Source organism: Podarcis erhardii, assembly GCF_964252035.2.
Source record: "Podarcis erhardii genome assembly, chromosome: 6".
In the NCBI taxonomy this organism is placed as follows: domain Eukaryota; kingdom Metazoa; phylum Chordata; class Lepidosauria; order Squamata; family Lacertidae; genus Podarcis; species Podarcis erhardii.
The window spans coordinates 24,412,051-24,427,620 of record NC_138510.1 but is presented as its reverse complement, the minus strand read 5'-3'; the positions used below and the strand labels follow the sequence as shown (position 1 = coordinate 24,427,620).

At 44.1% G+C, this 15,570-nt stretch overlaps 1 protein-coding gene and 1 long non-coding RNA gene across 2 annotated transcripts in view; one reads left to right on the top strand and one right to left on the bottom strand.

The window, feature by feature from the left end:
- Positions 1-4,732, top strand: part of TOP1 (DNA topoisomerase I) — a 76,468-nt gene extending 71,736 nt beyond the window's left edge. The window contains exons 19-21 of the mRNA XM_081867660.1: positions 1,112-1,206; positions 1,815-1,964; positions 2,169-4,732. Coding sequence (XP_081723786.1) covers positions 1,112-1,206; positions 1,815-1,964; positions 2,169-2,271 — 348 coding nt within the window. The 3' untranslated portion in view covers positions 2,272-4,732. The remainder of the gene's footprint in view (positions 1-1,111; positions 1,207-1,814; positions 1,965-2,168) is intronic.
- Positions 1-15,570, bottom strand: part of LOC309345233 — a 350,883-nt gene that overhangs the window by 195,789 nt on the left and 139,524 nt on the right. The window lies entirely within an intron of this gene.

Sequence of the window (15,570 nt, the reverse complement as noted above, 5' to 3'; positions counted from 1 at the left end):
CTGAACTTTGGCCATGCTGGCTGGGGTTGATGGGAGCTGGGAGTCCATCAGCATCTAAAGGAGCACAGGTTCCCCACCAATGAGTTGTGTCTCCTGATTTTCCCAGGCGTAACATGTGACTTGAATATTTGTATAGGCTATCCTCACCCTATTGCCTCCTTCAGTTTAGGCCCTGCCATTGCCCAAATATGACTTTCCCCCCTCATTTCCTTCTCTTCTCTGGCTTTGGGCTCAGGTTTACTCTATTTCTTTCATACACTTTTCTCCCTTTTCCTTTGAAACTCAGCATTTGCCCATTCCTCTGCAGATCACAGCAAATGTTACTAGGGTATCCAGGAATCCACTAACATTGACATTATTGATGGTGCTGTACCGACATGGTCGTCTGCATTTATTCTCGCTCGGCTTTACAATTTAGAGCTGTATGCATTTGTAAAGGCCTCCTTCAGAAGAAGCATTCTCCAGAACATTCAGCCTCCACCTTAGAGGACCATTTATATTTCTTCAGAACCTGCACTTAGATCTCACCTAGCCTCCCCATGTTGCTCTATCTCCCGTGGCAACCTAAGAAACAAATAATAGCTCACATACCAAGAATGGGCTTTCTAGGCTGGTACGGGGCGACAGCTACTGCCACACCATTGCCTGCCATGATGGCTGCCTGATCTGCTCTATGCTTCAAGCTTAGTCATGGATCAAACTACACAGAGGAGCTTGGGTGAGGAGATTATTCAAGTCACTTTTCCCTGCTTTCGGCAAATCAATAGAGACAGCCCTCTAAATGGATATCTTCTTATGCCACTCACAGTAAGTAAATCAATGTTCCTTTCTAAGTGCGGTGCCATAAATTTGGTATCTAAAGTCCTGGTAATCACTTCTGCAAGTTTGATCCTTGCATGCCTATCTGAAAATGTAAATCCCAGCCAGCTCTTCTGTGAAACTTTAGTCAAGGTAAAAAAAGGCTTGTTGGACACCCAGTGAAGTGTGTTAGACAGAGACGCTGCCTTGGTATCTAGAACTCCAATGGAGACAAAAGTCTACTAGCCGTTTGCAGCTTGTCAGCTCCACACCTTCCATCTCCTGCTTTCTGTTTGTGTTTTGCCTTCCCTAGATTGATGCCAAGAAGGAACAGCTGGCTGATGCCAAAAGAGAACTGAAAAGCGCCAAAGCCGATGCCAAGGTCCGGAGGGATGAGAAATCTAAAAAGTAAGTCACATTGCTGTGACACTCACGTGTATTCAAACACTTCTGCATGGCGCTCAGGGAAACCAACTTTGCTCAGAATGAGATTTCTGCTCAAATGGCTCACCTTGTCACTGGGATGGTACTATGTGAAGGGAAGAAAAAACCTTATTTCTACCTCCTGCCTAATTTTATATACCTCTACCATATCTCCCCTTACTTGTCAGAAAAAAAACTTTATCACACAGTGCCTAGTGGCTACCACAGTATGTAGTGATGGCCACCAACTTTTAGACTGCTTTAAAAAGAGAATCAATAAATGTATGCCTGTTGCGAAAAAAAGCTATCAATGGCTGCTAGTCATGATAGCTGCAGCCTTTCTTCAAGATCAGAGACCACATGCCTCTGAATACCAGTAACTGTGGAGCAACAGAGGGAGAGGGCTTTTGTGTTCATGGCCTGCTTATGGGCTTCCCAGAGGCATCTGGCTGAGCACTGTGGGAAACAGAATATTGGACTAGATTAGCCTTTGGTCTCACCTAGCAGGTCTGTTTGGGTGTTCTTCATTCCCATAGAAAGAAAAGCCATTTATAGTTCCCACCTGAAAAAAAGTATCTCCTTGCCCCTCGCAGGACCGTAGAAAGTAAGAAGAAAGCAGTACAAAGGGTTGCAGAACAGCTGATGAAATTGGAGGTCCAAGCTACAGACCGGGAGGAAAACAAGCAGATTGCCTTGGGGACCTCCAAACTAAATTACCTGGATCCTAGGATTTCTGTTGCCTGGTAAGCTCTTGCCTGTTGGGGAAGAAAGAGCAGCCTCCATCCTATTGCCTTGCTTCAGTCTTTGAAAGGAAAAGAGGCCTTGGTTCTACTGGGATGCACTTTTGTAGTTGTTTGGCTGTAAACACCTCTTGATGTTCATCCTTTTTATTCCTCTCTCTCTCTCTCTCTCTCTCCCTCCCTCCCTCCCTCCCTCCCTCCCTCCAGGTGCAAGAAATTTGGAATACCTATAGAGAAGATCTATAACAAAACCCAACGGGAGAAATTTGCCTGGGCAATTGACATGGCAGATGAAGACTTTGAATTCTAACCTGATTTTAATGGGCTGAATCTTATGAATGAGAAGGGGAATAGCCTGGTTTTAGGGAGATTGATAAAACTGTGAGCCTTACTTGTCCTTTATATTTGGGGGAGGGGAGGGGGGTGTCGGGAGGGGAAAGCGAGTGTCTGATGAAATACCCAACATCTTTGAGAAAAGATAGGCCTGGAAATATTATAGAGTTGCTGAGCCAGTTGTCCTATGGACAACTTATTTAAACCTGTTTCAGAAACCCAAATTCTAGCTGTATGGTTTGTGTTTTTGTCTCTGGAGGGGGAGGACAAGTGGATGGGGGAATTTGTTAACCTTCTGCCAGGCAAATTCACCATTACACTGAGGAGCTTGGAAATCATTAGCTACTGTATACAGAATCCAATGAGATATTGGTGTGTTTTTACAGTTAGGGTTTTGCAATAACTTCTATATTTTAATAGAAAATGGATTCCCTTAATTTCCCGCCCCGTCTCCTTCAATTAATTTAACACAACTGAAGCCCTCTCAGCACACTGGCTCTGGCCACAACAGTCATCATGGAAACACCCAGTTGTTTTCATTTTTACTTGCCACCATCATGGTATTGAAAACCTATAATAAAAATACAACATCTCTTCAAAGCAAAGCATGATGGGAAGATCCTTCCTGACTTGAGTGTTATTTTCTTTTTCTTTCTTTTTTTGTTAATGTGAATTTTTACTACTTTTAATTATTTTAAAATATTTAAGCTTTTTTTTCTTCTTGATCTTAAAGATCATGTAGATTTGCAGGGGGTAGGAAGGAATGAGCTGGGGAGGGTTGATGCATTATGAGTACAAATAAATTGGTAACAAAATGTTTTCCCATCATACTTTGTTCTGAGTACATAATATATATATATATAGATATATATATATCAGGAATATCCACATTTGTGGGTTTTGTTTTGCTTTTTTTGGCAGGGTTGTTTTTCTTTTCTCCCTCCTTTTTTTAAAAAAAGAAAACTCCACCCTCCTCTCTTTTACTTGAAAGATTTTATTGTGTAAAAAGAACTTTCACAGGTCAATAAAATTTTGAGGGAAGCGAGCTTTGGTCCAAAAAAAAAAAAAAAAGGAAAAATAATCAAGATCTTAGGTCTTTTTATTTTTTTTCTTTTGTAATTGTGTACAAAAAACTTTAAAAAAAATTAAAGCAGAATTTTAATGTGAAACCTTTTTTGCTATAATCCATTAGTTTTAGAGGCATTGTTAGCTTAGTGTGGTGCAAAAACAAGTTTCCCGCAGTCTTTCCTCAACAAGTATCTTCTATTTTTATCATGAATCCCCTTTTAATCAACTGTAGGTTATTTAAAATAAATTCCTACAACTTAACGCAATGCCAGCATCTGTGTGTTCTTGTACCCAGAGAGCTGAATGGCTGGCTGCAGGCCAATAGCTGTCAGGAGATGCTTTGGGGAAGGATGTGGGGTGTGGAGGCTCTCTAGGATGAAATGCCCGAGGAACTGTGGACCGGAGGCACAGTCAAGATTCCATGTGGCCTTCTACACCATAGACATTGGCAGCCAAATAGTAGATTGCCAGTTCTCTGGGTATTTTTGTACAGTGCCTTGCATGTTGGATCCTACATATATATCAAGTTATCCAGGGGCAGCCCGGTTCTGAGGATTTCCCTCTAGCTCCAATCCATAGCCAGAACAATTTTTTCATGGCTGGTTCTTGGCACTCTTCTCTAGAAGCAAACAAGGACAATTGTTTAGGAAGGAAGCGCTGTATTCTTCAAGATGACTATAGCTATACTTTTTATAGAGATCAGACCATTTGCTTTCTTGACTTGGAGAGCCTCAGAATACTGCATCTTCCATTGTCTTGCTTTCAAGAGTTTGGAGAGCTAAGGCATTCTCCAACATGAACTCAACGCTAGTCAACCTGCTTTGACAGAGTTGACTGGTATGTCATCTTGTGCCTTTGTACAAAAGACAGGACACGTGTTCACTTTTCTTAAATTGGCACTTATGGCCTGCATCAAGAATCGGGTATGCTTGAAACCACAAGAAATTGGAGCCTCAAAACCACCAATATTCAAAGGTATCGATAATTGGAAACACTAGCCATACACATCTAACCACATATAGCTGTCGGATCTTGGGTAGCACTCAATTTGCTGTATAACAGGTGCTAATCTGCATTTTAGGACCATTGACCTTGCTGCTGTTTGGCACTGCCACTCCAAATGAATCAGGCATGACAGCAGCCCCTAGGGCCTTTTTAAATCCCCGTTTGAGGTTGGTTTATCTTAAATTTGCACATTCAAACCAGATCCTGAAATGAATGTTTCAGAATCACAGGTAATGTAAACAGGTAAAGGTAAGGAGACTCGTATGTATTCTGTATACCTGCCTCACCTTCCTATAAATTCCATTTACATAGCAAGAAAATATTGGCCCTGTGAACAGAATAAATTTTTTATACAAGTGTTTTTATGCATGCATGCTCGGTTTGATCATTTTGCTTGTTAGTCAGAATTTCATAAAAGGCCTAGAGTAGCCTTCTCTAGGACAAATGAAGGCGGTATAAGGAGAAACTATAGACAGGAGATCTGTCCACCTCTTGACCACTGGAACTGGTTTGCTTTGATGCCTTTTAATAAAGGGTTCAGTATATTCTCCTTAGCAGTAATCTTTACAACATTCGGATAAGGTAGGTCAATACTTCCATGTTGTAGATGAGAAGTTATTTTAAGCCTTATTGGGGTGTTCTCCCACAAAACAACAAGGGTTCCAAATCACATAGGAAATTTACATGCATATAGCTCAAACCTTCCTCCTCCCAACACATAGAAGGGGCACAGCAGAGGTGGCGAGGTCAGCAAGTGTGGGCAAGTCCTTTTCAATCATTTTGTAATTGTGAGGCATCCGGACAGGGCTATAGTGCTTTGCCTCAAGCCACTCAGCCAGTGACTTCACAGCTCACACACTTATCCACTGCTGTGCCAGATTTCACTTGGTACAGCATGACGAATATATTCTATCACTGTGGTTACTCATCACATTGCCCAATGGGCTAGCAAGTGGAATTGCACCTTTATGCAGTGCAAGTAGCAACCTCAAGTTGCTGGCATGGACATTTGGACTGAATGGAGCTGTTGACATGGTTTATATTTGGGTAATTCAATAGCGATAGTGAATGTCCAGGGATGGATGGAGTTGGAGTGCATCAGCTCCCCATCACTCCTACAGCTTTAGCCAAGGTGCTGTGCTCACCCCTCTGTTTCTAATGGGGAATTTCTCCCCAGTTAGCTTGCATCTAACCACTGCATTAGAAGCATTTCTGCCTAGCTGTGTCTTTCCTACAATAATACCTTCAAAAATCTCCTTTGGGAGATCCCCCTTCCCACCTCTTTTTAACTTTAGTGATAAAATTGGTGAGAGCAGCAAATATGTAAGTTCTCTGAAAACAGCTTTATGTCTCCGAAGTTGTAACAATGTTGCCTATTATAAACATGTTTTCTATTTTTACATGTTCTCCCCCACTGACTCCAACCGCATCCCATCTTAATCAGATGCGTTAGATTATTCTGTGCCTGAAGTTATTGACAGGAAGCTCAGAACAAGCCTGTAATCCCAGGGGAGAGTGTTTCCCACCAGGGGTTCCCTCCTCCTTTTGTCTGCATTTAAGGCAAGTAGGAAATCCATCTGTTTCAAGGCCTCTCGATACAGTGATGCATTGGCCCTTGGTGGAAACAATGCTGCCAAATGAGAGATAGCAACAGTCTTGGAGAATCTATTCCATAAATAGTTAAGAACCAGCAGCTTCTCTAGCTTCAGATCCAATTAAGCCGTGAAGTTGTTTCCCCATCATTTTGCAGTGTAGAAATGCATCTCTTCTCATCCAGTCATTTAAATCAGTTCAAAGTGATCAACAGTCTTTTAGATACGTTTGTTGTTTTTTGACATTGTTTGCGATGTTTTCTGAGCGCACTCGGGTGGTGAACAAAAGTTTCTCAGGCTCTTAACATTTGACAAAAATCCTGAATCTAAACATTCCATGTTGACATTTGCCATTTCTGCATCTGGTTTTGCGTGTGTATGCTTTGTAGTGCTTCCATAATTATGTTTTAGTTAGGCACATATTTTGCCATTAGAATGGGGTGAGTATTGACATGCATACACATTTCCCTTGTCAAAGCTGACCACAAACCAAAAATCACTTTCTACAGCATACAAAAAAACTCCATAATATGCACCTAGCCTGGCCTACACTACTTCTAGTTGGCATCCAGTGGAGTCAACAGGGTTGGATTTGGCCCCAAGCACTCAAACGCAGCTTAGACATGGAGTTCACTGTCCCTACATTGCATACGAGCATAGGAATCAGCCTTATACCTTCAAACTCTGCACCCATGGTGAAGGGCTGCCAAGTCATGATAGAGCATCTGCTTTGTATGTGGGAAGTCTACTGTTCAATCCCCACCCTCTCCAGGACTAGGAATATTCCCCAGGCAAACCACTGCCAGTCACTAGAGGTGGCAGTGAGCTAGATGTACCAAAGGTCTGAAGGCCACTTTGATGGCTAATTGACAGCAGTGGTCCAAGGTTCCACTTTTTCCCATCCCTACCTGGACTAGCTGGCTACTGAACGTGGGACTTTCTGTAGGCAAATCATGTGCTCTACCATTGAACTACAGTTCTTGCCCAACTTAAGCTTAAATTTGGAGTAGGGGAGAGAGAGCATGGAGAAAGTGTATGCAGGCCTGGCAGCCTTGAAAAATACAAGTATACATGCTTTAGCTGCTGTTTAGGCAGTCTTTCAGAAGTTCACCCTGTCCTTGAGCAATAAATTGGAGCCAAGATCAGATCAGCTCAGTACCCGCAGCTATCCAGATGCCCTGATGATGGTAGGTACAGGAGAGTAAGGAACTTGGTTTTCCAGTGCCCTTGCTGCACCCTTGAGTTCCTGTGATGATAAGTACAGCAAGAGGGCTGAATCTGCCTTCACCACCATTCATTTGAATATCCAGCATATCCCTGAAGACACTGTAGCTCAGTCTTCACCAATGTGTCCTCCAGGTTTCTTTTGGACCACAACTCCCAACCAGTGTCTGTTTGGTCAGCCTGCTGAGAATCCAGAATATTTGGAGGGTACCATGTTGGCAAAGGCTGCTGCTTCAGTTGTACGCAATAAGATGGGGGTGTGATACAGACATTCATGGTGCTTCTAGTTGGCATCATGTATCTGCACCTTCATAATTTTTGTGTGCGCACACAGTTGACTATTCATAAAACAGTTTGATGGAGTCTAATAGCTAAACATTCCAAAATTCTCCTGTAGCAAGGAGATAATATGGTCCCGGGGTGTGGTTTGTAGATGGCGTGATGCTACCACCTTGCTGGAGCTGAGCAGGTCAGGCTGGTCAGTGCCTGGCTGGGAGGCAGACTTCCTGGACTGCGTGTATTGGGTTTCACAATGAAAGAAAGATGTTCTATAAATGTAAGAAAAAGCTTAAATATTTGACCTCTGATATGCTGACCAGAATATGCCAGAAGCACTTCATTGGACAATGCCAGAGCTATGTGGGAGGACAAAACGTTCTATTTATAATGCTCTGTAAATAATACAAAAGAAGAAAAGGCATTGTACGCCATTGCTATCTGACTCCCTGTGTGTCTCCAGGAAGGGGTGTAAGGATGTGAAAAGAGTGCAGGAGTGGCTTTGAGTCTTTCCGGAGAAGGACCTAAAGAGATGCTTGTGATTAGAATCCATCTGGTCAATAGCCGTGTCCTCCAATTCCTGTCACGAGATGGTGGAAATGGAAGTTATTTCATAAAAACGTTTAGAGCAGCAGAGAAATGTGCCAGAAGTCCTGTAGATGTCACAGCCATTTTTATTCTCTCCATTCCCACCATCTAATACCAATGGAAGTGTCTCCCCTAGCACAGTGTTCATGTTCTAAGCTGTTTGATGTACCTAATACATTTTACTTTTGCGCTTCCTCTGAGGAGTGCATTGTGTATGCATAGTCCTCAGTCCCCATTTTATCCTCACAATAACCCTGTGAGGGAGGTTAAGTTGAGAGATGATGACTGGCCTGAGGTCCTCCAGTGAGTTCCATGGCCAGTCCTAGTTTGGCACTCTAGTGCAGAGATGAGGAACCTCTTTCCCTCCAGCCGTTGAACTCCAACTCCCATCAGCCCCAGCCTGCAAGGCCAACGGTCACAGATGATGGAAATGTAGTCCCAACAAAATCTGGGATGCTACAGATGTGCCAACCCTCTTTTAACTACTGCATCAAGTTGGTTCTCTAGCCTATCTTAACATCTTACTTCCTGGTTGCACATGACTCATTTTGAAAACCCTAAGGAGCAAGCTTGCACAAACCCCTGACCACTTGCATAGTGGGAGAAATACCAGCTCTAGCCTTCCTCTGAACAACTTGGGTCGAGTGACAGCAGATAATTGTGGAGGCAAGGAGTTCATTCGGCGACTGCAGCGTTCAGTGATGAACTGCAGGCGCATCAGCTGTGATTGACTGCAACCCAGAAGAGGGTAAGCAGGGAGATTGTGAAAATAAATATCTTTTGATTCTTGAATTTTATAAAAAGGGAACAAAAGCAAAGCTAATGCTTACAACTGGTGTAGTGTCAAGAGGTGGTATGCCTCTGAATACCACCTGCTCGGGAACAAGAGTGGGAGAGTACAGCCATGCTCCCATCCTTCTTTGGGGTTCCATATGGGGCACCTGCTCAGCCACTGGGAGCAGAAGACTAGACTGACGCAGCAGAGCTTTTATGTTCTTCACACCGCAGCAGCACTGCAACAGGGGCAATGCACTCTAGGAGCAACGCACTGCAGAGACCAGTCCTATGTGATTCATCAATGCCAAGGAGGATCCATTATGTGGAAACTACTTGGGTTGGTCTGTACGTGACAATGGTTACTTGCACATGGACCCATGAAGCCTGTGTTTTGGAGTTCTTGCAGGACTATAGCGGTGGGTGCAGAATTAACTGTCTGGCTATTCCCTAGCACTTTTCAAAGGGCCACGGTCTTTGCTAAGCAATCTTCTAGGGACCGCATGCCAGTGCTGGGCAGAGCCAGAAGCAAAGTGAGTGGAACAGCAAATGTGATTTTTTACCTTTGTAGAGTCCGCTAGTTTCTGCACACTGTTGCACATCAAGACAGGCATATGCACACAAGGAAGGTCCCAAGCTGGGTTCTTGGCTTTTAAAAAATCTATAGCATGACACCTAAAATTAATCTTCAGTTTTGCTAATATAAAAAAACCTGCCATGTTACACTTCTCTACCTAATGAGGAACCTATGTGAGTTGGACACACCTAAACGACTAGACAACAACAAAGAGACAGTTCCTAGTTGGAGCTGGTGGTTCATATTTTCAAAAAAAAAAAGTGAACCATTTTAGGTGTATTTGTCTCAGATAGCTTTAGGTGTAACCTGAAACCTACATAGCACCCAGTCTAGTCAAATCTGCTACCTCCTACAGGCAAATGAGGCCTGTGACTAAATGGAAATTTTGTGGCTTCAGTGTCAGACTATTTCCCCGGCCCCTTCCTTTCCCTTCCCTTCACCCCAACCCCTGCTTTGCTTAACATCCAGCCTGATTAAAAGTTCTGGGAAACTGAGGTGCTTGCTTGCTACTTTGTGTTATTTTGATTGGTCCTGATAAAAGCGTTGCCTGAATGTGGACTCTGAAAAGCCTGGTGATTGATGCGTTTCTCAGTTTGAACACCTACTGTCTCACCTCTAATTCTCATAAGGACATAAGATGAGCTCTGCTTGCCTGGAGAGAAGTAGTGCCGTCCCTCCACAGCCCTCTCGAGGCAGCTTTTAAGGAATATGTTGAGGAGAAACAAGGAATTGCATTTTTAAAAATTGAAATACAGTAATACAGTGGTACCTCGGGTTACATACACTTCAGGTTACAGACTCGGCTAACTCAGAAATAGTACCTCAGGTTAAGAACTTTGCTTCAGGATGAGAACAGAAATCGTGCAGCTGTGGCGCAGCGGCAGCAGGAAGCCCCATTAGCTAAAGTGGTACTTCAGGTTAAGAACAGTTTCAGGTTAAGAACAGACCTCCAGAACGAATTTAGTACTTAACCCCCGAGGTACCACTGTAGTTGATGTTGGAGGGAGAGGGCTTCAGCCTTTCTCTTCCCATTGTTTTCTGTGGTAGTTTGCGGAAAAGAATTTCAGGCCAGCTATGGCTGGAGACGTGTAAAGTGAAAAAATGCAAGCTGTTTCCAAGCTTCACATGATTTGACACCATGATTGTACCCCAAAACTTTATATCTAGAAACATGCAGTTGTCAGCAGCTTTGCCTCTGAGGTCAGAGGCTTTGCTTAGAGTTCAGTTCTGGGGGATTTTCCCTCACTGAAATGATGTGTTCATGCCAGTGCAGATAAAAATGCTGTAGCAACCATTTCCCTTCAGGTGCAGCATCACCAACGTTCATGTTTGAGGTACTGCAGGACGTGGTGCTGTGGTCTAAACCACTGAGCCTCTTGGGCTTGCCGATCAGAAGGTTGGCGGTTCGAATCCCCATGACGGAGTGAGCTCCCGTTGCTCTGCCCCAGCTCCTTCCAACCTAGTAGTTCAAAAGCACACCAGTGCAAGTAGATAAATGGGTACCACTGTGGCAGAAAGGTAAACAGTGTTTCCGTGCGCTCTGGCTTCCATCACAGTGTCCCATTGTGTCAGAAGTGGTTTAGTCATGCTGGCCACATGACCCAGAAAGTTGTCTGTGGATGAACGCCGGCTCCCTCGGCCTGAAAGCAAGATGAGTTCCGCAACCCCATTGTCGCCTTTGACTGGACTTAACCGTCCAGGGGTCCTTTACCTTTTACTTACAATATACTACTTTCCACTATCAGACATGTGAGATCACAGACTTATGCCTAATATGAACCTCAAGTCATTTGGATCTGTTCCGTTACTAGCAAAGATGAGAAGCTCTGCTGTCCTCATACATAATATTATTAATTACAATTTGTTTATTGCTCATTCTCTAAACCAGCGTCTCAAGGCGATTTACACATGAGATAATAAAAACAATTAAAAACAGCAAATTCATTTAAAACAAGACTAAAACCCTACTCGTGGTAAAGATTGTTTGTTCAACTGGGAAAGCCAGCTGGGAAAACGCCAGTGAATATGTGTGATCCCCCACGAATTACTTAAAGGGTCCAGGCTTAACAAAACTTGGGAAAGTGTCAATATGTTGTTGTGATTAGAGTGGTGAACAAGGAGGAACCAGGTTCGAATTCTCACTCAGCTAGGAAGTTCATTGTGGGTGACCTTGGACCGGTCATTACCTCTCAGCCCAACCTACTTCAAGGGATGTTGTGGAGATAAGAACTATCCTCACCTTTCGTTCTTTGGATGAAAGATCACTAAAGGTGATCAATACATGTCACACATTGCATATTTCAGGGTGACGCATAACCCCCAAAATAATGCCTGCCTGCAACAACAAACATGAGTGTCACTCTGGTGCACTATTCTTGAGCCAGGATTGGTTACAACTCCCTGTTGTAGCATAGTAGCAAACCTAGGTTTACTGATGTGCAATTAGTCCTTCAAATAACATCATTGGATTGCTTTGAGAAATGGCCCCTCATGTTGTTAGGCTGAGTGTTCGGTTGCTACCTAAAGCCATAAAACGGCTTTAGTTAAATGTCATTGCTCCCATGTGATGATTCACAGAGGAAACAAAGAATCACCACACCAGCAAAAGCTCTTGGACTGATTGGTTAGTCTTTTGTTCATTCACTCATTCATTTATAAACCAAAAAAGGCTCCCATAGCAGTTTACAAAAATCAGTAGCAAGATTTTCCTCTGACTTCAGGATTCCAGTCTGAAAGAAGGAAAGTGGGAGATGGGGAGGAAGGAAAAGGAAGCTCAGGCACCACTTCTTAAAGGTTATAGTTCTCATCATGACCAGCTGGGATGGGAACAGTTCAGGTAATGTGAAGAAAGGGTTGCTGCTAGGTCAGAGCTGAGCAAGGGTGCGAGGCAACTGGTCTCTCAGGAGAGGGATGGAATTGTCCTGCTTCTGTCCCCCACCCCACCCCCACCTCCCACTGTAGATTGTGTTTATTTCAAAACTGCAGAGACTGAAAGATGAGCCTCTAGTGAAAACCAGATATGGATATAAATTTCCACAAGGGCATCTCCACAAGGTGAAAAGCAGCTGGCGCTTCTGTTGCAATTTAAAAGTTGGCAAATGTTGGACTGTTGTCCAAAGGGTGCAAAATGCACAACTTCCTCCATTGCTTCACACACCACAGTATATGCAACATGGGGCAGGGGTGGGGGAGGCACATTTCTAAGCCCAGGGCAACTTACTGGGGGCTGCATGTCATTCGGCAAAAGAGGGTGAAGTGATGGATAGGATTCTTACCTTTAAACCATAGGCTACATAGAGCCTACATGAAATTCTGTAAGGCACAGCGCCTTGCAGGTTTATGCAAGGGAAGGCAATCTTTCAGGTAGGTGATCTTTCAGGCAATCTATGCAGGGCTCCTCCTTGGAGTCCATTTCAGTACTGGTGCCATATCACCAGATCAGTGTAACCCACAATGGCATGTTATGTATATGTCTGCTTATCCCTGGCCAGGAGGAGGAGATCTGACTTCAGTACCAAATCCTCTGTATTCATCTGTGGCAGGCTTGACTGGCAACTTCCTACGCTCCCAGATTGATGTGATATATTCTGCTAATGGAGTTGGCTTTTCCTGTTGCAAGCGACAAAGCCTTTTATGCACAATTCATGGGGCCCTGCTGTCGAGTACGATTTCTCCGGAGATACCCTCCGACTTGAGTGTTTTTAAAAGCACTGTTTCCTGTGCTGCTAGATCATATCTTGCCAGCTAGCTTCCCTCAAATGTGCCTGCCTGCTGCAGGTGAGCAGATTCGTCGGATGTGTTGGTGGGCAAGTGCTTCCTCAGACATCTCTAGCAAATTTGGCACTGTGGTGCAGGATTCAGTCATAGGAACAGGACACCAAGGGGCATGAGGCTTCTAATTGATCAGGACATAGGAAACTGACTTACAGTGAAAGCATTGACCTATCAAGCTCAGTATTGTCTACATCAATGGTGAGGATGTGGGTGGCGCTGTGGTCTAAACCACTGAGCCTCTTGCGCTTGCCGATCATAACGTCGGCTGTTCTAATCTGTGTGATGGGGTGAGCTCCCGTTGCTTTGTCCCAACTTCTGCCAACCTAGCAGTTCAAAAGCATACCAGTGTGAGTAGATAAATAGGCACCACTGGGGTGGGAAGGTAAACAGTGTTTCTGTGCGCTATGACCCAGAAAACTGTCTGCAGACAGGCTCCCTTGGCCTGAAAGAAGAGATGAGAGCCACACCCCACAGCCAAATTCGATTGGACTTAACCATCTAGGGGTCCTTTACCTTTGCTTACATCAGTGGTTCCCAAACCTTTTTGGGCCACCTCCCCCCCCCCCGGTTCCATAAACCCATCCCTAAGGCCCCCTACCCAATATAAAGCATTATTCAGAATGGTGGTTTGTATGACTCACTAAGGAAGGGGTCGGCAAGGTTTACCTCACCTGGGCCGGTTCACTCCCACAGAGATTGCTCCGTGAGCTGGATTGTGTGTGCACAGACGTGATTCCCAGCACCATGGAAGTGAGTCCCTGCTCCACACTGCTGGTTTAGCGCAGCGTGTAAGGACTCACCAAGCTGTCAGCTCGGTTTGGGGGCAGCTCGTGGGCCATTTAAATGACCCCCGTGGGCTGCAGGTTGCTGACCCCTGCACTAAGGAATATAGCAACACAATAAAATTCAGAACAGTGAAGATTAATTGTACATTTATTCAAAATCCAGTTAAAATACACCCACCACTGGTGGTATGGCAGAAGCTTCTACAGGCTACCATCCTACACACAGGCACACATATCTCCAACGGTATTCGTGTTACTATACAGAATGGAAGAGGACTGGTCCCTGCTCCAAGGAGTTTGGCATATAAAACTCAACATGGGGAAGCCACAGAGGAAGGAGAGGGAAGAGGAGCAAAAATGAATGGAAGGAATATAGTTGCTACATGCACACAGGTTTGGGTGGATGCTTATGGCATGAGAACTAAGGAGTTACAGCAATGGCTTCATTTAGTAATTACCTTCTCGGATTTAGACCTTGGAGCTCTCAGCGTTTCAAAACTTTACATCCAGCCACATCACCATGCGGTAGACAGGGCTGTCTGGTTTTCACATCGAGAGATTTATTTATTGCTTTACTTATTTCAAGGGCTGCTTCTTAAACTTTTCATTCCGTTTAGTCTCTTTTTTGTCCTTAGTAAATATGTCTGGTGAACTTTTATTAAAATTAATAAAATAACTAAGCTGGTGCAAAGTCAGGATGGCTGAACCCAATGATGGAGCAATCCCCCCCTCCTTTTGTTTTAATTTTTTCTATTTATCCAGATTCCTTTGCCTGGTTCTGAGACTGGGGAGGCAAAGGGAAATAGGGGATTTGGAAAGAATGAGAGCCACAAACTCCCCCTGGAATACTTTCCATATCAGCCCTTCATTCCCATAAACTTCCCTTTGTTCTGTTTCCAATGCAGCTTTGCTATTGGCCTGGTGCTTTCAAAAGCGATGGTAAACCTGGTGTTAATAGGAAAAGAAATGGATCCTCTGTCTGAGATGCAAGTTGATTTTTATATGGGACGGGGAGGATGCACTTTCTGAGTTATTTTTACACAGGGTCACTAAGACTTCTTTTCGGGCTGGAGAAGGATGAACTTCTGGCTCAGGTCCTGGGGAATGCAGATTCATTTCCTCTCTCTGCCACAGCTTTCCTTTCTGAACCTGGGTAAGTCCATGTGAAGGGCAAGATGTCTGACACGCCTGTAACTCTCAACATGCAAATGCAACTCTTGGTACTTTGTGGCACTCTTTTATTGCTTGGAAATCATTTATAAAAAGCATCAACAATAAAACACGTGCAGCTCAACCTTGTGCATCTTCATTTGGAAGCAGGTCCAGCCTTATTAGTTGAAATAAAAAATTGCAAACAAAACTGCCACAACAGCTGGGTCTTGTTATTCACGACTAAGGGTACTTACAAAAGGGACGCGGGTGGCTCTGTGGGTTAAACCACAGAGCCTAGGACTTGCCGAGCAGGAGGTCGGCGGTTCGAATCCCCGTGATGGGGTGAGCTCCCGTTGCTCGGTCCCTGCTCCTGCCAACCTAGCAGTTCGAAAGCACAAAGTGCAAATAGATAAATAGGTACCGCTCTGGCGGGAAGGTAAACGGCGTTTCCATGCGCTGCT